At 43.1% G+C, this 23,059-nt stretch overlaps 1 protein-coding gene across 1 annotated transcript in view; it reads left to right on the top strand.

Moving 5' to 3' along the window:
• Positions 1-23,059, top strand: part of SEC63 (SEC63 protein translocation regulator) — a 50,255-nt gene that overhangs the window by 11,598 nt on the left and 15,598 nt on the right. The window contains exons 2-13 of the mRNA XM_075597566.1: positions 5,230-5,329; positions 7,803-7,917; positions 8,258-8,370; positions 10,584-10,645; positions 10,942-11,000; positions 13,425-13,475; positions 14,735-14,843; positions 17,251-17,345; positions 17,456-17,588; positions 17,778-17,870; positions 19,258-19,412; positions 20,495-20,642. Coding sequence (XP_075453681.1) covers positions 5,230-5,329; positions 7,803-7,917; positions 8,258-8,370; positions 10,584-10,645; positions 10,942-11,000; positions 13,425-13,475; positions 14,735-14,843; positions 17,251-17,345; positions 17,456-17,588; positions 17,778-17,870; positions 19,258-19,412; positions 20,495-20,642 — 1,233 coding nt within the window. The remainder of the gene's footprint in view (positions 1-5,229; positions 5,330-7,802; positions 7,918-8,257; positions 8,371-10,583; positions 10,646-10,941; positions 11,001-13,424; positions 13,476-14,734; positions 14,844-17,250; positions 17,346-17,455; positions 17,589-17,777; positions 17,871-19,257; positions 19,413-20,494; positions 20,643-23,059) is intronic.

Below are 23,059 nucleotides of genomic sequence, written 5' to 3'. Positions count from 1 at the left end.
TGCCTTTCACGCCCCCGCCCTGCCTTTCACGCCCCCGCCCTGCCTTTCACGCCCCCGCCCTGCCTTTCACGCCCCCGCCCTGCCTTCCACGCCCCCGCCCTGCCTTTCACGCCCCCGCCCTGCCTTTCACGCCCCCGCCCTGCCTTTCACGCCCCCGCCCTGCCTTTCACGCCCCCCCCCTGCCTTTCACGCCCCCCCTGCCTTTCACGCCCCCCCTGCCTTTCACGCCCCCCCCTGCCTTTCACGCCCCCCCCTGCCTTTCACGCCCCCCCCTGCCTTTCACGCCCCCCCCTGCCTTTCACGCCCCCCCACCCCTGCCTTTCACGCCCCCCCACCCCTGCCTTTCACGCCCCCCCACCCCTGCCTTTCACGCCCCCCCACCCCTGCCTTTCACGCCCCCCCACCCCTGCCTTTCACGCCCCCCCACCCCTGCCTTTCACGCCCCCCCACCCCTGCCTTTCACGCCCCCCTGCCTTTCACGCCCCCCCGCCTTTCACGCCCCCCCGCCTTTCACGCCCCCCCTCCCCCTGCCTTTCACGCCCCCCCTCCCTGCCTCCGGGCAACGCCAGGTATATCAGCTAGTGTAAAATAAAGAGTACATATAACTCGAGAGAAACTGATACACTGGGTCACTGCCCCCAAAGAGATTCAATCTAAAAGGTCATGTGATTATAACTGTATTTTATATAGGGGTGGGATGTGGGGCACACACGCTTTCCCCATCAAAATGAGCATGTTTCCTCTTGGGTTATGTGGTTGTCCAATCTCCATGCTCAGAAAGGGTGATCACGAATCCCCAAAATATCCTCCGCAATTCTCTGATTCTGTTAAAAAGGCAATTTTATTACATTACAAATGGTTGGATGAAGGGCATATTGCTCTAAATGTCACCTGTATTTTTTAGCATGTACTGCACTATTTATGTAATGTAATAAAATTGCATTTTTTTACTGAATCAGAGAAGTGCCCGAGGATGATATTTTTTGGATTGCTGATATTGGCCGCATTGTGATATACTTGATGTGGGGAGTGCTTTCTTATACAGTACACTGAACTGTAAAGCGCCACCACGAAGATGTGCTAATACAACCACTTCTTTGTACTAACAAAGGGGTGTTTGTCCCACTGTGCAGGTCATGGCGATGGTATTAAGGTAACCCTAACAATCAATAGTGGCGTGTTCCCTATTTTTATTTTGTGAATAACTGAAGTAGACCCATATTTCTTATCACAAGGCGCCCCCCCCTGAAGCTTGCTATGTATTATAGGCAGGGCTCACCATCGCCTGTTATAAAGATACGAAGTTATTCATATTTCGGATAACCACAGGGCTTGCGCTTATTGCTTGCTCTAATATTATGCAAACGCACATAACTGTTCAACTTTCATATTTGCATTGTTTTAGTGTTTGGTGACCAGTCACAAGGACTCGGGCACTTTTTTATTCGAACAAATATATTGGTACTGTTGATAGTGTAAAGGCCCAGTCAATCAAGGGCACTTCCAAATTTGTGTAAGTAATATTGGTCCTGAGGTCTATTGAACCCCAAACATGTTACATAAACATTGGCATTTACATTGTTTGACCACTTCAGTTTCACAAGACCCCTCAACCACAGGGACAATGAACATGGTCAGCTTTCATACGACCATTCAAAATGACCCATCCAAGATTTCTCTGTGTACATTCAGGAAATACAGTAAGAGGTAGCTGGGAGGAATGCAAATCCTCCTGATTGGTGCCCACCTTAGATAATTGATTAATCACATTGACCGTGTGTAGGCGGTATGGAGGCAAGTTAAAATGTACCTTTTATAAAGTCAATTAAAATATTTCAGCTACTAGAACAGACTATCACCTATAATATAGGCAACCCCATCATCACCACACCAAGCAATTGGTTCCAGCAGATGTGGCACAGCTGGACTTTCTCACCTAATTACCTCACAATGGTGTGTGTGTTCTAGTAGCTGAAATATTTTATGTATTGACTTATATAATATATTTTAATTGACTTAATAAAAGGTACATTTTAAATTGCCTCCATATGAACTACACATTCAATTACATGATTAATCAATTATCTAGGGTGTGCACCAATCAAGAGGATTTGCATTCCTCTCAGCTACCTGTTACTCTTCAAACAACCCTAATCCTCAGGTCGCACGCTCAGCTGGTAACTTTCATTACCAGTGCTGTTACAGCTAAATTCCCTCGCACCTCCCCCTAAAGATGATTTCCTACATTCAGGGAATAAAAGTTGTATCTGTGAATAAGTTTAATTACTGTAGTTAACAAAATATAGCTCAACAAATAAGGTCACAATCCCAGTAACACTCCTTTTTGACCCAAATCTATGTGGTGAAATTGGGTTCTGAGCTTCCGAGGTTGTGTGTGTGTGTGTGTGTGTGTGTGTGTGTGTGTGTGTGTGTGTGTGTGTGTGTGTGTGTGTGTGTGTGTGTGTTTACATGAGAAAATAGCGGTGCATCTAAATGTGTAGTTCTTGGGAGAGGCCACCCCTTTTCATGTAAAAACATAACATTTAATATATTAATTTGTTTAGTTTATCTGAAAATAGACAAAATGAGTTTGGTGTGTGTCAGGGGAGTGCAAACCTTTAGAAGCTGCTCCCTTCACTGCTCGTGCCCTCCTTACCTCTTTGGTCGGCGTCAAATGACGCTGCGGGGTCATGTGACCCAAATGACGCTGCGTTGTCATGGCGTGACGTCAATGCATCATTTGGCGCCGCATTGCCATAGCGACGCGTTACACCAGCCATCTGAATCACGGTAAGTAAAGTAGCAGAGGCCTCACGCGATCCCCCGGCATTTCATTTTAAATGCTGTGGGGACGAGCGTGGGGCCTCTGCAACCACCGCGCCCCCCAGTTTGCACACTCCTGGTGTGTGTAATATGGCTCATCCAGACACAATTCCGATTGCCATATTATCTACTGCGTTGCAAAGTTTGTAAAAAAAAAAAAATGCCCTGATTTTTTATTTTTACGAACTAATTAAATTGTTGAATTCAAATGACGAATTATGCACATGGGAAAAATGACAATTTAAAATACAATTTTTCTGGGGGAAAAAATGATATATGCTTTGCTAGAAATGCAGCTACACTGACACAGAAATCAAGGTTTGAAAATGTGAAATATTGCAAAAATTTGAAAAATTCCTATGGCAACTATCCTTGGCAGTGAAAGTAGCATCCATTTATAAGTGTTTTTTAAGTGAAACTTCTTTGCTGTCATCTACTACAATTTCATAGGAGGGATTCTCCTTCATAGGGAACGCAAAGTGTAGCGGAAGTGCCGTCACTCTGTACTGTTTTCCGCGCGGGCGTCGCTGTGTACTGCAAATCACTAGCTCCAGTACGGGTCCCTGCGCATGCGCAGAAGTGGATATTGTGACATGCGCATGTACAGCTGTATTTCGGCCCGATCGCACGTCTTGCACCCCGATTGCGCATAACGACTCCACGCTCAGTGCGCATGCGTACAGAACAGCTACAGCACCCACGCCAGCTCCGAAATCGACACAACCATCTATGCATGTGTTAAAATGGCCAACACACACCGCATGCTGTCGCCATGTGCTGGAGCGGCCGACATGCATGGAAGCGGTCGTCTACGGGTGCATGCATGCGGAAGCGGACAAAGCCGCGCGCATGAATGAAACTGGCAGACTTCATGCGCTACACTGACCAGCGCCGTCTGCACATACGCAGAAGTGGCTAGAGCCCCTTACACATGCATAGACCTGTCCATGTGTACACACACAATCTAATGGGCAGCTTGTGTCCCATGTACACCATGGGAAGGGGGAGACATATATGCACACGCACACGCACACGCACACACATGCTCCATGAAAAGTAATCAGGATTAGTCATGTCAGGCTGAACTACTAGCACAGTGCCGACCCATTAAAAAAAAAAGGGGGTGTGTGTGCCGAGCACGCCCGTTCTAAATTAAACGTTTTGCGTTTTGTCACTGTCTTTCAATCAAAATCATAAAAATCTAAATACAATTTCAGTGATAAAACTCGAAGTTTCACTTACAACGCACGTGCTCGGCACGCACGCCATTTATTTATTTATTTTCATATTAAATGTGGAAGGTATTTTTAGTTAACATATACAACAATTTTTAATAAGCTATATTTTAAAATAATACCCAGTGGTTGACAAATCACCAAAAAATCTACTCGCCACACAAAAAAATCTACTCGCCACCTAGTACCAAACGTGTGCTGCTTGGGCCAATAGGAGCTCGCCACGATGTTAAATCCACTCGCCCGGGGCGAGCAAATGTATAGGTTTGTCGAACACTGATAATACCAATACGTTCCCCTATCCCTGCAAATTTAGGGAGAGTGGAATGGGGTAACACAGGGCAACACCATCCTCCAGGTAAGGGAGGAGAGTGCTGCTAACCTCCAGGGAAAGATACAAGCAGAGGTGCTGTGATACTGGCATTCTGTCATCTTTGAAGCTTCTATGTCTTATACGGCAAGTCACCCGCAGTCTGTAAAATGTCACTGAATCCCCTGGCTGATAGCAATACCGCGAAAGGGAGCCAAGTACGCCAGACGATTTGAAAAAATCACAATGTAGCAAAAAAGGTCATTTAATGACTAAAGAGTCAGAGTTGCATCCAACGTTTCGTGCACATGCACCTTCATCAGGGACACAAAAAACACCCTTAAATAGTGTCCACAAAACAATACCCACCACCCACATCCTTTCTGCTGTGATGCTCCATCTCCGAAACTGCAGAAAATGCCTGCCAAACGAGGAGAGCGTCTCCTTCCGATGACGATGGGGAGAACGAGGGACGCCTCGTTTGCAGCTCAACCGACATCGAAGAGGCGTCAGATAGGAGGGGCATCACCATGACGACCCACCCCCGGTCAACGTGCCAGGCTCCCTCCTGATGGAATGAAATCGTGATAGCTATACCGCAAAAATAAAATGTTTTAGTATTGATTCATTTTGCTTTTTTTTTTTTTTTTCTCAGTATTTTGCCCAACTCTCTTGTGTATCATATGACTTGTTAGGTGCAATACAAAAAATAAATATTGCTTAATTTTTTTATAATCTTATTCACTTACACTTTTTTTTTTTTCCCCATTGTTATTGAGCATTGCTAATTCTGACTTATTGTGCAAATGAAAATCGACATGTTTGCTGCAAATATATTGATTTTGTGTTTGCTTTTCTCAGAACAAAACCGACTGAAAAAAATACGACACATCTATAGAAGTTGCCTGTGGTACCAGTTGAAATCAATCAAGCCGCAGCAAAATATAATTCCTACTTTAAAGTAAGTCACCGCTTGGGGCCTTCATGCTAATTGTTTTAATGTATTCAGTAATCTCTTTCTTTTGTTTGTGTGTGGCGTGTAGCTTTTAGTTAGCTGCTGTCCTTCCCAGGTCCGGGAAAAATAAAACCTGGAAGGAATATATTTAAATAGGTTGACTGAGAATGAATGTTTGGGCTAAAAACGACAAACGCTGCCAAGTATCTTGCTTTTCAAGCGCTCTGTATAAACGACCAAATACATTTTTCGCTTTCATTTCTTTAAGTAAAAAGATTACACTGTCAGCTCATTAAGAAATGTTTTTTGGGGGGGGGAGTGGGAGGGGGCCAACGTTTTTTGGGCGATGGGGCAGTACTTTTTAGGCCACGTCCATAGTGCGGTCAAAATGCTGGATGATGTGCAAGGAAATAAATTTGTTTCTGTCGCATGACGGCCGGGTCACGTGAGTGGTTCGCCCAATAAGGGAGAACCAGCTCCATGACGTCGCGGCCACACCTCCGACACGCCCCTTTCCCCCCGTCGCATTTACCTAGGGGGTAGAAATCGCTCCAGCTAGAAGCGCTCGTGAAGCAACGGCCTCGCGCATGCACCCACCATGGACACGGCCTAAGGCTGGTAGGAGAGAGTGCAAAGCGGAGATGGCGTGAGGTAGGAGAGTAAGGCCTCGGATATAGTGGGTGCGTGACGAAACGCATGGTGTCGGTCGCACCTATCGGCCAAGTGATCTGTGGACTGATAACCACAGCGACTGGGAGACCGGGGCGTGACGTCATGTGGCTGGTTCACCCTCATTGACTGACTGAACCGCTCACGTGACACGGCCATCGTGCGAAAAAAAACAAATTCTCTTGTCTCCTGAAAACGCTGTCGGGCGCTCTATGGCCTGCCTCATAGAGGTGCGGCCTGTTTGCGCCGCTCGCACTATGGACGTGGCCTAAGATGGGGAAGAGGTGACGAGACGACAAAGGATTACAGGGAGGGGTGAAAACAAAGAGTAATGGTGAATGAATAACATTGAATAACTTTTTTGATCTGCTAGAACGGTGTATGTTAGGCCGCGCTTATAGTGCCAGCGACAGTGACGTGATTTAATTGACTTCCAGCGATAGCGACCAAGCCGTAGCACCGTCGTGCCGCTCCTACTATAAACGCACGTGACGGATTCAGTGCATTTGTTTTGACGCAACGTCGCTGTCCCCTGCACTATAAGCTCGGCCTTACATACACAGCTAGTTGTATTTAAGCATTTTTTTAATATATAGATTTTTTTGGGGTGGGGGCAGTCTACATTGACTATGCAAAAAAAAAAAATAAGCATATTTTATTCCAAAATGAATGTTGAAGAGGGCAAATATTTAAATCATAATGAGCTTCATTTTAAGATTAAAAAACACCTGCAGTATATCTCAAACATAAAAGCGATGAGAGGAATTTCATGTCTTACAGCAGGTGTGAGCAAACTTTTTATGCTGAGTCCCCCTTTTAATCCATGAAATTTCTCGCCCCCCCCCCCGCCTGATGTAATCAATCACATGAAAAAAAAAAACCTTTATTAAACGGTATACAATGTAAATACAAATACAGCTCAGCCCCATTATAGCGCGGTCCTCAGGGGCCACCTGCTCCGACTGCGCTATAAACGGGGTCCCGCTAATTTTTTTTAAATGACGCCGCGCGCCCGATCGGGAGGAGAGGTGGAGTGAGGCGCTGGCAGCCACCGTACTTCCCACAGCATTCTCAGCCGGCACCGATTTATCCCCCCCACCCCCCCTCCCCAGCCCTGCACCAATCACCCCCAGCCCCGATCCCCGCAGGCAGCCCCACGATGCCCTAGCAGCTGACACTGGAGGTAGGGGGGTAGGGGGTTGTGAGTGTGTGTGCAGGTGAGTGTGCGAGTGTGCAGTGTGTGTGCGCTAAAAAACACACACACTCAATCACAACACACACTCAATCACAACCAACACAGGCACAACACACACACTCAATCACACCACACACACCCAGACAGACACAACACAAAATCATAAGTCACAGATTTAACCTGGGGGCGTGAGGGGGGAGGAAGTACTACTGTAAGCCTGCTCCTCCTGTCCCCCGTGCTGCTGAAAACTGGGTAACAAAGGAGGGGATGTCTGTGTGCAGTGAAGGAAAGCCCCGCCCCCTCTGACACAGACACTGAGGAGAGAAGCAGCCTCAGCACAGAGCTGGTCGCCCGTGCACAGCTCTGCCCACCCCCAGGTTTCCCCGCACCCAGCCCGCGCCCCCCCCCCCTAAATAATCTTGAGCGCCCCCCAGTTTGCGCACTGCTTTCTTACAGGATTTCAATGTGTGACCTGGATGCACAAATTGAACCTAAATGCAGCAATGAGTCACTTTTTAGTTTAGTGCTGGGATCAACAGCCCTGTGACTGCATGTTTCCATGTAAAAGCTATATTGTGCTAATGTGCCAACTAATTGTTTTTGATCTTTAAACAGGAAAATAGGTCTGCTTGCTGGATGGGCATTATTTCTCTTTCTTGCGTACAAAGTTTCCAAAACAGACAGGGAATATCAGGAATACAACCCTTATGAAGTCTTAAGTTTGGATCCAGTAAGTATTAACCTTTTCCTAATACATTTACTATATGGTAATGTTATGTTGCAGCATCCTTGAGTTTGAACGCTCAATGTCAAAATCTCTTTTGACTGAACACTTTGTGCTTTAAAAAAAATGTCTTTTAAAAAAATGTCTCATTCACCAAGTGCTCAATATTATAAATATAGTTTAAATATTCATTAATGTGTCTACTGTTCTGATGGGTATCTGCTAACCCTGAAATCATGTATCTTCTGACATTGAAAATAACCGTTATTCAGGATAAGGTGTTGCAACCCAAGATGACGCTTAGCTGAGAGAAACTCCACTGCTAATGCAAAATTTGTATTCAAAGGGTGCAACGGTTTCTGAAATTAAGAAGCAATATCGTCTGCTGTCTCTGAAATTCCACCCTGATAAAGGAGGAGATGAAGTCATGTTTATGAGGATAGCAAAGGCATACGCAGCGTAAGTACTATAACCCACACGCATTGACTGATTAATTTATGCAGCGATTATAGTGGCCCGCGTGCGACATCGTGCGTGCCGCGAACTAAAGGCCGTAACTCTGAGGCAGGCCATAGAGCGCGCGATTTTTGAAAATATAATTTATTTTGTTTTTTTTCGTGTGACGGCCGCGTCACACGAGCGGTTCAGCCAATGAGGGAAAACCGCTCACGTGGTGTCACAGCCACGCCTCCCTGTCATGTTCGTGCATGATGTCACGTGTACATACACTCTCACTCACTCACTCACTCACTCACATACATACACACATATACACATATATACACATATATACACATACATATATACATATATACACACACACACATATACATTTTAAGTTATGGTGGGTGAAAAAGGCGTAAAAAATATATAGCCAATAAAGAATATCACTTGTGAGCACATTCACATGTCTTAGGTAGGTCTGCAACCCTGCCTTGTATGTATGTATGTCTTTATATAGCGCCATTAGTGTACATAGCGCTTCACATTAGTACTACACGTGACAATCATAAATAATATATAAATAATACATTTCAACCATTATCACATAGCATACAGTGCTCCCACTGCAGCAAGGGATTCTGGAAAATGACATGCAAATGAGCACACAATGTGTCACCTTTTTGCCTGGAATATCCATTCACATGGAGCCCATTTAAGCTGATGCATCGCCGTACACAGAGCTTTTTAAGCACAGCATGGGACAAGATGCAAAGCAAGTCAAACCACTCAGACATGTTTCAACCTTGATGGGTATCATCAGTGTGAGGTTGGTTTATACTTGCCTTGAAATATTTCTAGGCTGGGTAGGTTTACCATATACATTTTCATTTCCCAGAATCCCTTGCTGCAGTGGGAGCGCTGTATGCTTGGTGATGATGGTTGAAAGGCAGGGTTGCAGACCTGCATGTGAATGTGCTCACAAGTGATTATATATAATATAATTTTTATTTTTTATTTAATATTTATTTGTAGAGTTCTCCTACTAGACTCTGTCTGTCTCGACAAATGCAGTCGACTGCATTTGGCCGCTGGAGTGTCTTACCAGCGGCGTGGTACAGCGCTCTCCCGGCATTCTTCATCAAGTTTCCCCTTCCAGCTCTCGTCAAAATGGCTGCGCAGAGTCAAATGACGCCGCGTTGCCATGACGACGTGGCGTCTGACGAGAGAGAGAATATTCTCTCTATCACGTCTAGTAGGAGAACTCTACATTATAAGTATGAAAATAAATGAGTACATATTTTATTTTGGGTGCAGAGCTTTGTGAATTTCCACACTTGGTCTAATCTGGTTCCATTTAATTTCTTCAAAATCACTCCCAATGTTTGGCTCATACCAGTCTTATCTGTCTGCACTGCACACACAAGTAATTGTCTCTAATTGCTGGGGCCTGGTCAAGGTGGACGTCTTAAGGATTCATGTGAAAGATTTGAGCCCAGGTTGCAGCACATGGCACCACATTTGAGTTTTACTCAGAATGGTGTGACGACACTTCACAGGTGCAGCAAAAACATTAATGGCCATATTTACCTAGTAGTCTTTTGCCATAAGTCAACGGGCTGCACGGTGTTTTCCAGCGCCAGGAGGTGTCTTCATGGCAGAAGACTGCTTGGTAAACGTGAGCCAAAATGTGTTTACATTACGTACTCCAAACGTTGTGTTTAAAGCAGCAATACTACCACCACCCCCCTGTATAGATTTAGAACGTGTGACAATGTATAATTGTACTTTCTTACCTAAGCTGGCAATTGTTTGGTGCTCCTGCTATAACTGTGTGGCCTTTGTGCTGCAGCCTGAAATGCTGCAGCTGATATGTAACAGTATATTGCGAAGTGTAATACATTATTGTTACAGCTTTCAGAGTAATAGTCTGCTGTTTGAAACACAGCAATATACCTATTTGTGCTACTTTGTTGCCAAAGGGCAGAGCTCAAAAGTGTCAGAGCCTGGTTCAAAAGAGGAAGTGGATATGGCTCTCTAAATGGTTGCTGTAGCAACCACAGGATGATCAATAGATTTAAAAAATCATTAAAAATGGCATTTGGAGTTTAAAAAAAAATGCAGACTGTATTATCTTATACTGCAGAACTGATTTATTTAAAAAAAAAGACATATAGGAGTTTTCATATTTTACTGCTTTAACTTTTTTTTTTTTCACACTTACGTTTTAGTTTAACAGATGAACAGTCCAGAAAGAATTGGGAAGAGTTTGGCAACCCAGATGGACAACAAGGTAAAGACTCATTCAATGTGTATGTGAACTTTATTTTTCTAATGTCCTGTTGTCTTAAAATGACACAATACTGCATCTTGCCTCAACAATATTTCTGTTTTCTATGGCAAATAACCGTAATTTAAAAAAAGATGAGAAGTGAATTTGGAAAATGTCATCCTATTTTGATATTGCTCTTAGTTGAAGCACCTGAAAATATGTAACAACTATGCCTCATTCCAGCTTTTTATAAAGAAGATAGCAGAGGTAATTGTACTGTATCCTCTTACAATGCCTATCTCGTATCTGTTTTACAGCTACGAGCTTTGGTATTGCATTGCCAGCATGGATTGTGGATCAGAAAAATTCTATGTTGGTAAGTGTTGTTTGTCCCACAACGATTATTTTGAGTTCAGGAAACCTATTAGCAGTTAGAAGTAAAAGGGGCGAGAAAAAAAAACCTCACTTGTCCGCCCGCCCATGAAGAGTGGGAAGATTGGTGATGTCTTGTGGAGCTGAAACACAGCTGTCAATCACCGGTCTGCTTCCCAAAGTCGTACCCCACAATGCCTTGCATAGTGCTACACAAGGTGCTGAGGGCGCGACTTCACAAAGCAGGGCGGTGATTTACAGCGCTGCTTTCAAAGAGGCTCTGCAGCAGCCACGGTCGTTCCTGCACTGGCTGACGTGGCCTCCCGCGGTAGACTGGTGCAGGTTAGTAACATTTTTCAGCCCCTGCAAATAAAAGATAAAAATCGAATCCCGATCTGAGAGCAGACTGCATAATATATCTATAATATTTTTGGTGTGTGTCAGAACAGTAGACTTTATGTAATTTAGCAATCGTATAAAAATGCTACTAGATTAATGGGTTTTTACTGCGAGAAAATATTGATTTACAAAACATTTTTAAGGTCTCATTAAATGACTGCCTTTGTTCATTTTCTAAGATGTCTTGGCCCAAATCAATGCAGTTTTGGAGTCACTGCAGCATCCAAACCTATTTTAGGTATGCATGTTTTAACTAGTCCCTAGTGCAATCTGTATGTCTCTAATTAGACATCTTTATCAATGCGTTTTGGATGAAGGGCCTCCACGCTATTTTGGCCACTCTCTGTAGCCCCCTGCCGCTCTTCTCCACTTTCACGACATGGCCCCTGCCGCAGACATTCACGTGTGCTTTACTACAGCCACTTTGAGAAAATGTATCTAATGCAGGGGTGCTCAACTCCAGTCCTCATGCCCCCCAACAGGACAAGTATTCAGTATATCCCAGCTTTAGCACAGGTGGCTCAATCAGAGGCTCAGTCTTTGGGGCCTATGCAGCAATTTGCGATGTGTGTGTCGGCAGCGCGCTTAAATCTCCTGTGTTTGCCGGGAATTTGCCGCTAAATGCAGTAAATGGCGATTGTGAGGGAAATTGGTGAGTTGCACATGTTGCGAGTACAAGGCGCAGCGCTCCGTGTTCCTGCAGTCAGTGGCGGATGACGGCATGTATCTGTATTTCACTTGAATGTGGCGTCAACCTCTGCACATAAATAAAAAAAACCTCCTTCTTGCTTATAGCATTCAGTTACTCACGGTAGTGACTGTCTTGCTGTTACTGACATTAGCAAACCTTTTACTGCTGTCCCTAATTAGATACTTTTAGAAACATACCTGGTGCAGTGCTACAGTTGTGTCTTCTGTTCTTTAACATGTGAAGAGGTGATACATGTGTGCATGTGACTTGTGACATTTCATGTACATTTGTGTCTGTGTGTTGGACTCTGTTGCAAAGCTTACAGTACATTTCAGTGAGTTGCTGTGTGTACTGTAACCCTTGCATGCAGCAAGAGGGGGATTACGTCATATATCTGTATTGAAGGAGAATTTGGCGGCAACTTTTGAACATGAAAAAATCACCTCATGATAGTTTGACGCATTCTGTTACTCACAGCAGTGTGTTTCTTGCTGCTAGTGACATTAGCAAGGCTTTCACAGCGCTGTCCCTCAATAGATAGTTTTAGGAACATACCTGCTTCTTGTCATTCACAAGACAGACACCTTTGGCTAACATTAATAATGTATTTTATTATAAACAACACATGTAACAGGTTCTGAATGACATGTAACACAATTGAAGCTGCGCTGCCAGCAGCAACAGTACAATGACACAACAATGTCACTAGCAGCTGAAATTTTCGGCTCTCGCCTGCTTGTTGGTGCCTTCTTGTATTGCCGCAGCTTTTTGGCGCTTTTCTTGCAAGGAGTTTCTCCCGCGCACCCCCGAGATCTTACTCGGCATCTACTGAATTCTGAGTGCTGCTTAATATGGCGAAATAGCCATTCTCGCCACCCCCGCCGGCGCTTGATATCCGGCAACAATTGCATATGCCGTTTTTCAGTTAACTCGCACACATACCGCCATCAACTGCATACTACATGCCAATCTCGCAATAAAACAGCAAAATTCAGCCTTCTCGCAAGTTACTGCATAGGCCCCTTTGACTCCAGCCTCTGATTGAGCCACCTGTGCTTAAGTAGGGACTGATTGCGCCACCTAACCTGTTGAAGGGGGGGGGGGAAGCTTGAGGACGGTTGTGCACTCCTGATCTAATGTCCCTTGGGATTAAGCATTGTGCTTTTAGAAGTTCTTATTTTGGGGGTTGTGTTCCATTCTTTCCGCATTTACATATGTCCTATGTTTTGAATCTTTTATAATTCTCATGGATTTAAAATTGTCCATATGCACCGCAATGCATGGTATTCTGCCCTCTAATAACCTTTTTGTTTAATGTTGTTACATAATATTTTTTAGGTTTTGTTTGTGTACGGATTAGCCTTCATGGTTATTCTTCCAGTTGTTGTGGTGAGTACTTTGTAATTTCCTTATCTAATCGATATTAATAATGCTAGATTCATAAACTCTTTAATGGGGTTCAACTATTTTCAGCACCAATAGCTTTGATAAGCACCAGAGCTCTTATCCAGAACTTTAATAATATAGAAGAGAACCAAAAAATAGCGATTCTCCTGGGAGAAGATGAAACCACAGCCGAACTGGCTGCACACTATATCAGGACCTGTCACATACTGAGACACACTCATTAACCCACACACTTCCCTATGTCACCCATATACTGTGTAATCATTATATCCTACCCCCTGTTATTCATGTACTGTGTAACCATTATACCCTGCCCCCTATTATTCATGCACAGTGTAACCATTATACCCTGCCCCCTGTTATTCATAGACAGTGTAACCATTATACCCTGCCCCCTGTTATTCATGCACAGTGTAACCATTATACCCTGCCCCCTGTTATTCATGCTTTGACAATACTGAAATGTTCTTTCGTCATACCAATGAAGCTTATTTGATTTGATGGAGCTGATGAAACAAAACACCTCTTGCAAAGCTCTCCACTATGTGTATTAATACTGTAGAGGGGATGGCACAGAGCATTCTGGGCGAGGGTGTGTGATAGTAATGAGTTTATCATTTGTATAACTATTTAGGATATGAATGATATTTGTTGATACATATTAGATCACACACTTTATAATTACTGTAACAAGTTATTTATTTTCTAATTTTAAGAAACTTTTTATTAATGATTGCATAAGGTCACGCTTATAGTGCCAGCAATGGCGACGCGACCGATGACGTCACCCATCGTCATTGCGAAAGTTGTAATCGAGTTTGGAGACCTTGCTGGCTACAAGGGGAGTGACGTCAGCAAGGGGGAAGGCACAGGGGCTATGTGATAGGCAGTCACATGGGGAGACCGTCTCAGCAAATCAAATTCTAGTGACTAAAAGGATTTTGGTAGCTTTGTCGCGTCCACTATAAGCGCACGGGATGGCATCAATACAATTGTTTTGTAGCGATGTCGTGTCGCCGGCACTATAAGCGCAGCCTAACTCTGAATATTACTTTTGTCATTATTGCTTTAAAAAATACGTAGGTGGTAAAACGTTTCCTTTCAGTGTCTTGGCACTTGACTAAAAGTCATCATTAAGGGCTGTTCAATATGATGGGCAACCCACGACACTGAATTACTCTACAAATGAGGCAAATCCTTAAATTGGTTCCAAAACATTTATTTTTTTTAACCTGTTTTAGGGTTCTTGGTGGTACAAATCAATCCGCTACAGTGGAGACCAGATCCTCATTCGTACTACACAGATCTACACCTATTTTGTGTATAAAACTCGTAACATGGATATGAAGCGTAAGTAAAGATTATTTTCTGAAAATAGCAGATCGTTGTTTATCTAGACCTAATAAACGACTTGAGGTATCGGTATTGTGGCTCGTGCCTTTTGCATTTTAGGCTTTTCTTAGGGTAATTGCAAATGAAAACGATCACAAGTCAGTCATCCACACGTGTGTATGTGGTATTGCTAGAAATATTTACATTTTGTCCAGGAGGCATGGACAAAAGGTTGGTTTGAACGCAGATGTATTTTCTTAAAACACAGTAAGCTCTATACTAAAATGAACATATTCCTTACTAAATGCTATAGGCCATAGCACCCGGGTCCTCCTTCACAATACCACAACCAAAACTCTCTGATAGGGGCGGCCGTACTCGCGCTGTTCACTTTCATATTTGTGCAGGTAAAAAGTACTTTGCTTGCACTTGTTAGTATGTAGTTTTGATGGTTTAAGACCACAATAGACAAAGCTACATCCAATATAACATTGGCCAGACTGTCTGTGTCTGAATGTACGTTTTTATGGATTCCCTGACAAATTGCCTCATACGGATAATATTTTTGGCCTTGTGATTATTGTACTAGAAAACTAGCAGGGTCCCCTCGCCCTGCCTTATTGATTTGTTTCACAGGGTTGTGCTATCTGGGATAAATATTAATATAACAATCAAGAGCAGAAGAAAAAGGTCCCCATTATTAAGCACTCGGTCCCCCATAATTCTGGTGTTTGTAAACACTGTACTTGTGTGGTATGGGTAAATTAAAATGTAACTTGTATTAGAATATACTAAAATAAAAAGCAATAAGAGAACTTAAATATACAATTAGATGTCTATGTACAATTGATAAAATTGTATGTACAGGCATACCCCAGTTTAAGGACACTCACTTTAAGTACACTCGCGAGTAAGTACATATCGCTCAATAGGAAAACGGCAGCTCACGCATGCGCCTGTCAGCACGTCCTGAACAGCAATACCGGCTCCCTACCTGTACCGAAGCTGTGCGCAAGCGGGGAGACTATAGAGCCTGTTACAAATGCGTTATTTACATCAGTTATGCACGTATATGACGATTGCAGTACAGTACATGCATCAATAAGTGGGAAAAGGTAGTGCTTCACGTTAAGTACATTTTCGCTTTACATACATGCTCCGGTCCCATTTCGTACGTTAATGCGGGGTATGCCTGTATATATCTATGGATATTGCTCTGGATATGGCTTTGTATGAGAACCATCCTCCAGAAATCAAGTTCCATACAGCAGTTACTGAAGCAACTATTGGAATACTATGTATAATAAGCTCATATTATCATCTGGAACTTAATGGTTACCATAAATAGTGGATGAGGGCAGAAGTGTTTGTGTTGGAGAAGATGTTTGAAGGCCCAGCAGCTGCAATACATCTCACTTTTTGGTCTCTAGTGTCTCTCTTGTTGGGAGAGCACAAAGCATATGAGACTGGTAAGAAACTGTTAAGCAGTTCGTTTTCAAGCTTACATCTTCTGTTTCCTTACTTGCTGAAAGAGCAGAAGTTTTATTGCTCTTACATTTCTAAGTAAGTTGACCTCCCTCAGGGTATTAATCACAAACAACCCTTCGTTGATTATTTACGAGTGTCTACATAAGGACATACTTGTTCAAGGGCTTCAGCGCACACCAAGTGTACATGACTTGACATTGATTGGAACTAAAATCAATACGTGTAGCAAAGGCGCTCATTCAGGTAATGAAATATTTCTATTACTTTTGACAGATTTGTCATTATAAATGTATAGGCGTTTGGTTCATTCTCTGCCTCAAGCAATAGATTACATAATTACAGCATTTAAATAAGTATATAGAATAAACCACATTAAAAATACAATAGTGGGGAATGCCTATCTATAGTTTTCTGCTGTAACGTCTACAATGTCAACACCCTATAAAGGACAGTAAATTATGAGAGCGCAATCTCTGGTACATATAAGTGGTTGGAAACTGGACATCTGGAAGGTGACTGGCCATGTAAACTAGATACCTCTTGTCCCTGATCAAAGTAGAGGTAGTTTTTTGCTTGAAATTGTGCTTATTTTCTGTCTTACTCTATGCTGTCCACATAGTTTGAAAAGTGCTACTTACTGAGCCACTTACAAAAGCATATGTTGCTCCTGACAACTTGTAATGTCCTACAATTGGTCTAAGAACATTGCATTGTGTCCAATGTCACACTGGCCATTTTGGCCCACTCATAACGTGTATCCATGCACAAGACCTTACTTTATGGGGACAATGTCTGAAAAATCATCTGCCCGTTTTCTTTTGTTTGCTTTAAGCATTTTGTGAAATCGACTCCTTACTATACAAGTGTTTAGTGTTTGTTTAAAATAAATAAACCTATGTAAGTATTTGTTCATCTATAATGCAGTATTTTGTTTCAGGTCTTGTCATGGTGTTGGCAGGGGCATCAGAGTTTGATCCCCAGTACAATAAAGATGCTACAAGCAAGCCCACAGATAATATACAGATACCTCAGGTAACATTTGTAACGTCGGTAACGATCTGTTTTGTGTTAACTTAATTTTCTTTGCATACGGTAACACATTTGAATGTTTGTTATACCTTTTTTTTTTTTCCTCCCCTAAGCTAATAAGAGAGATTGGCAGCATCAATCTGAAGAAGAACGAGCCTCCCCTCACCTGTCCCTACAGCCTTAAGTCTAGGGTCCTGCTACTTGCTCACCTTTCACGGATGCAAATTCCCGACACATTAAAAGAAGGTAATCTCTATTTTTCCCGTTGTAATACAATTGACCAAAATCAGTGCTTCACCTGCTTCTTTTAAAAGACATATATCTTTTTTTAGTTGCTTGGTTGCGTGTGCCAATTACAACGCTTCATGTTTTCTAATGGTTTCATTTGATGGTTGTATATTTCATTTTTTATTTTTGGTAACCCTGTTCTTACAGATCAGCAGTTTATTCTGAAGAAATCCCCTGCATTGCTTCAGGAAATGGTTAATGTAATATGTCAGCTGATAATCATGGCTCGGAGTCGCGAAGGTAAGAACATATTTTGCTCTGGGTTTTCACAGACATGCCTATTTCCTAGCCCTGTAAAGTTCCCTTATGTCTGCTCAAAGCGTTTCTGAGCTACATACGATCTCTGTTGGGGAGTGTGGGGGGGGGGGCGGCTTTCACCCATCCCTCAGCGCTGCCAATCAGCCAATTCATTTTATGAGGCAAGTTTAGCACTTGAATTCAGGGAACATGTATAATGTTAAGATTGCCTTTGAGGAGTTGTAGAGGCTTTCTTCGGTTTTATTGAAGTGAAACTTCTTTGCTGGCACCTACAGGGTTTTCATGGGGGAAAATCCTTGCGTTGTAATGAAAAACTGTAACATGAGTGACGTCATGGTACTAATTGGCGCCCATCGCGCATTCGCAAAAAATCACTGCCGGGTCTCGCTGGACATGCGCAGTGGCGGCCGGAGTCTGGCGAGCGTAGGCTGGCGCATGTGAGCAGTGGCGGCCGGGCCTGGCGCTTGGGAGATGCCTGCAAGCACGCGCAGGCAGACACACGCACAAACGCAGGCACACGCGCACACAGGCAGGCACGCGCACACAGGCAGGCACGCAAGTAGACGGAGGCAGGCAGGCACGCACGCACACAGGCAGGTAGGCACGCACGCAGGCAGGTAGGCACGCAGGCAGGCACACACACGGTGACCGTATAACTAAGTGCAAATAGCTCAAGCAGAGGTGTGTGCCAAGCACGCGCGTTCTAAGTTCAACTTCTTTGCAGTTTGCCACTGACATGGTGATATTTTTTATTAAAATTCAAAACACAATCTCCATCACAAATACAATATCTGTGACAAAACACTGACAAAAGTTTCACTTAAAATGCACATGCTCAGCACACACAACTTTTTATTGTTTCCTCTGATGTGCATGAAGTTGCTTATCTCCCAATGCAGGGATTTAAATGAGCATCTACCTCGGCTTCTATGTAATCAAGATGGTAGCTGTATGTGAATTACTGCAGCTTGGGTTATAGTTCCTGTAGAGTTGCTTCCTTTTAATTGATACCCCACCTTTCCAAGCTGCATTAAGGCTCAGAGAAGTGCTGCAGATCCGAAGTCTGGCACTGCAGTGGTTATATTTTTCTTGTTGTGTTTTAATTGGAAATTTTTGAAGAGTAAATTAAAAGTTAAAAGTTAAAAGTTTTTGTTGTTCCACTACAGTATTCGGTTTGACTTTCTGCATGTTAAACACACTTCTTGCGTATATCTGGTTACATTATCATATATGTGGAAGATCTTGCATCAATCGCAGATATTGAAATAATAAAGCGGCCTACCATTTAGAGCACTTTAGTGTTAAGTGAGAATGCACCCATAAGTTGGAAAGCAAATAACTGAAATGAATTCACTATCTGTTTCTCAAGAAAGGGAGCTCCGACCCCCATCACTGTCCTCACTGGAGAACTGCATGAAGCTCTGTCAGATGACCGTACAAGGTCTTCAGCAGTTTAAATCTCCACTTCTGCAGCTGCCATATATTGAAGATGACCACCTCAGACGAGTGTTCAACCACAAGAAGGTATAGAACGACATGTTAAACATCTTGGTAAAGTTGCAACACTAGTCAACCAGGATATATATATATATATATATATATATATATATATATATTTTTTTTTTTTTTAGCTTTTTACGTAGTTTAGTGACGATAATAATGTTTATCTTTATAATAATTATGATCTCAATAGTTCATATATTTGGTGTTCTGGGTATTCATGGCAGATACTTCCACTCCATGCTTACTGCACCCTCTCTCTAAAGGGATTGAGTTTAGTTACTTTGTTTTTTATACCAAGTACTAGAAAATAAGTCAGCCAGGACAAGGCAAATGTAAAGGGGAGAATTCTTTGGCTTAGCGGTTAAGATCCTTATCTTGAATACACAAGTTTGTGGTTTCAATGCATATCTCTACCACTTACATTTTGACTGGTTTTGGCAAGTCCCTGACTCTCTGCGCTTTCTGTGGATGTACTTGAAAATAAGCCATGTATCTGTTGTGATTATTTATATATCACCAAGAGACGATATATAATGGCAAGGAGTGGAGAAGCAACTGCCTGAAATAAAATATATGTATATTTTGCCATCTGTGTTAAATATGAATTGAGTACATATTGTTTCGTAGCGTCAATTCAGAATAAAAATCTAGTATTTGATGAAGCACAATAAAAAATTTAAAAAAATATTTAACCGGCACTGTTGCGGTTCAGTGGTCCACTTGTTCAGTTGAAATAAATACATATATTTTATTTCAGGCAGTTGCTTCTCCACTCCTTGCCATTATATATCTTATCTTGGTGATCTATATTGTGTATGATTGCTCCCATATTCATACTGAGAAACCCTCACTCTATAATATGCTTTTCCCGCCCAGAGAGCACTACTTGCAGTAATTTGTTCCAGTTTAAGATGGACATGTTTCTATTTATCGTTTATTTGTAACGCGCCAACATATTTCGCAGCGCGGTAAAATGAGGTTAGAGTTGTGTAAATTACATTAACAGAGTTGCATACAAATAAGGACAAACCAGTGCAAATAGATACAAAATGTAATGAGGGCCCTACTTCTGTGGAATAAATGTCTTATTTTTACACACACAGTTCAAAATTAAGAGTATTCGGGACCTGGTCAGTTTGAAGGAGTCAGATCGTCGTCTCCTGTTTACCTTCCTGGAGGATAATAATTATGAAGAGCTTGTTGCTGTTCTTGGCAGCTTTCCACACATCACCATCGAGATAAAGCCACAGGGTATGTGGAGGGTCTTTATCATCACTACATTGTACCACTAGTGTCTCTTACTTTGCTTCTGTTTCTTAGTCTCCATGTAATGTCAGTTATTGGATGCACTGCTTGATTCAGTGACTCCGGCCTGCACACGTGGGTTACTAATCTTCCAACAGCAGTGGTGTGTCCTATCGGCTATTTGTAGGGAACAAATGTTTTGCCACAGTGCACAATGGGAGATAACAAGCAGTGACATGCAGATTACATGTTTATTATAAACTACCTACTAATACAATGGCTTCCTCCCAATGTCCAACCGTTCTCCCTCATCGTCGTGTTGGTGGTGGAAACGGTATACTGTAGTATGCTGGCTAAACGGCTATGGCCTGGGGAAAGACCTGGCAAACTGCCCCAGTATTTTGCCAAAAAATATTCTATCAACGACTCAACATTGATTCCAACATACTGGAAAGTGGGACCCCTAAGCTGGAAGGTACCCGAAATGTGATTGGGGAAGAGCAAGGAGGAGGTCGAAGTAGCTGGGGCAGTGATGATGCAGATAATTGGACATTGTGAAAAGGGAAATGAATCGACTGAACATCTACATATTGGGCATCAGTGAAATGCATTGGACATTGTGAAAAGGGAAATGAATCGACTGAACATCTACATATTGGGCATCAGTGAAATGCATTGGACTGGCAATGGTTTCTTCAATTCCGGCGAGCACACAGTGTATCATTCTGGCAATGACACCACCAGACGACGGCGATTAGTGGGCTTTATCGTGAACAAGAAAATTGCCAAAGCCACCAAGAGTTATCAGACCCTCAGCGACCGAATAATGGCCATCAGAATCAGAGGGTAACCTTGTGACGTTACGGTTCTGCAAATATACTCCCCAACAACAGATGCATCTGAAGAGGAAGTGGAAGAGTTCTATGGCAAACTTCAGGATGTACTAAGCCAAACACCCAATAAGGACATTATCTACATTACTGGCGATTTCAACTCCAAAGTAGGAACTATGGCAGAACCTGAAATTGCTGGAAGATTCGGTTTAGGAGTGAGAAACGAGGCAGGAGACCGACTGGTTCAATTCTTTCAAGAACATCGGCTAACGATTACCAACACTTGGTTCGAACAATCCAAACAGTGGCTGTACACCTGGACATCACCAGGTGGAGAATACAGAAACCAAATCGACTACATTCTGTGTCAGAAGCTCGATCTTGGCTGTGAAGACATACCCTGGTGCTGATTGCGGATCAGATCACCAACTGCTGGTAGCCAAAGTCAAACTCGGATTCTGTAACGCCAAACAAACGGCAGCAACAACAATTCAATGCAGATAAGATCATCCCCAGCTTCGCCGTCTAAGTAAAGAACAGAATCGACCTCCTCGCTACAGAAGAGAGGCATCCAGGCGAGCTATGGGGAGAAGTGAAAGCATGCGTTATCGCCACAGCCTTAATGTTCCATGAAGAAACATCGAAATCAGCCCAATGGATCTCTGATTCGACCATCAGCATCGCAGAAGGGAGGCCAAAGCTACTGGGAACAGAGAAGATTTCAGAAGACTGAATGCAGAATTCCAAAGAGAGGCTGGAAAGGACAAAACTACTGGGATGAACAGTGCCAGAAGATGGAGAAAGCAAACAGGAAAGGTCATACGTGAGAACTCTACACACACGTGAAGAGTGCACAGTCAACATTCAAGGCTCGGAGGGCAATCGTTTGTGGGAGCGATGGCCAGGAATTGCATGACCAGCAAGCAATACACGATAGGTGGAAGGAATACACAGAGAAGTTGTATGAAAGTGAACATCAGAACCATCCGACAGAGGAAAATGAGACACTGGAACTGGAGCCAGATATAATGGTGGAAGAAGTCATATGGGCAATGAAGCAATTAGCCAACGGAAAAGCCCCAGGAATCGACGGCATACCAGCTGAATTGTTCAAGCCCATACCAGCGGCAGCATTATGTAAGCGCATATGGAGCACGTGTGAGTGTCCGAAATAATGGAATAGAGCAGTATTCATCCCAATTCCGAAGAAGGGTGACATGGATTGCTCGAATTACCGCACAATAGCCTTGATACCACATGCAAGCAAAATCCTTCTGAAGATTATCAAGCAACGTGTGAGTACAACTGTCTATAGGGAAATGTCAGATGTGCAAGCTGGCTTCAGGAAAGGCAGAGGCACTCGTGATCACATTGCCAACCTTCGATGGATTATGGGAAAAAAACGGCGTATCAGAAAGATCTCTACATGTGTTTCATAGATTATTCAAAGGCATTTGATGTAATTGAGCACAACAAGAGCTGGACCTGCCTGTAGGAAATTGGCACAGCACCACACTTGACCGAATGTATAAGATCACTCTATCAAGATCAAGAAGCTACAGTCCGAACGCCATACGGAGACACGGATTG

This window comes from Ascaphus truei, chromosome 4 (genome assembly GCF_040206685.1).
Source record: "Ascaphus truei isolate aAscTru1 chromosome 4, aAscTru1.hap1, whole genome shotgun sequence".
NCBI lineage: Eukaryota > Metazoa > Chordata > Amphibia > Anura > Ascaphidae > Ascaphus > Ascaphus truei.
The sequence above is the reverse complement of the archived record's forward strand: the minus strand, read 5'-3'. Positions and strand labels throughout refer to the sequence as shown.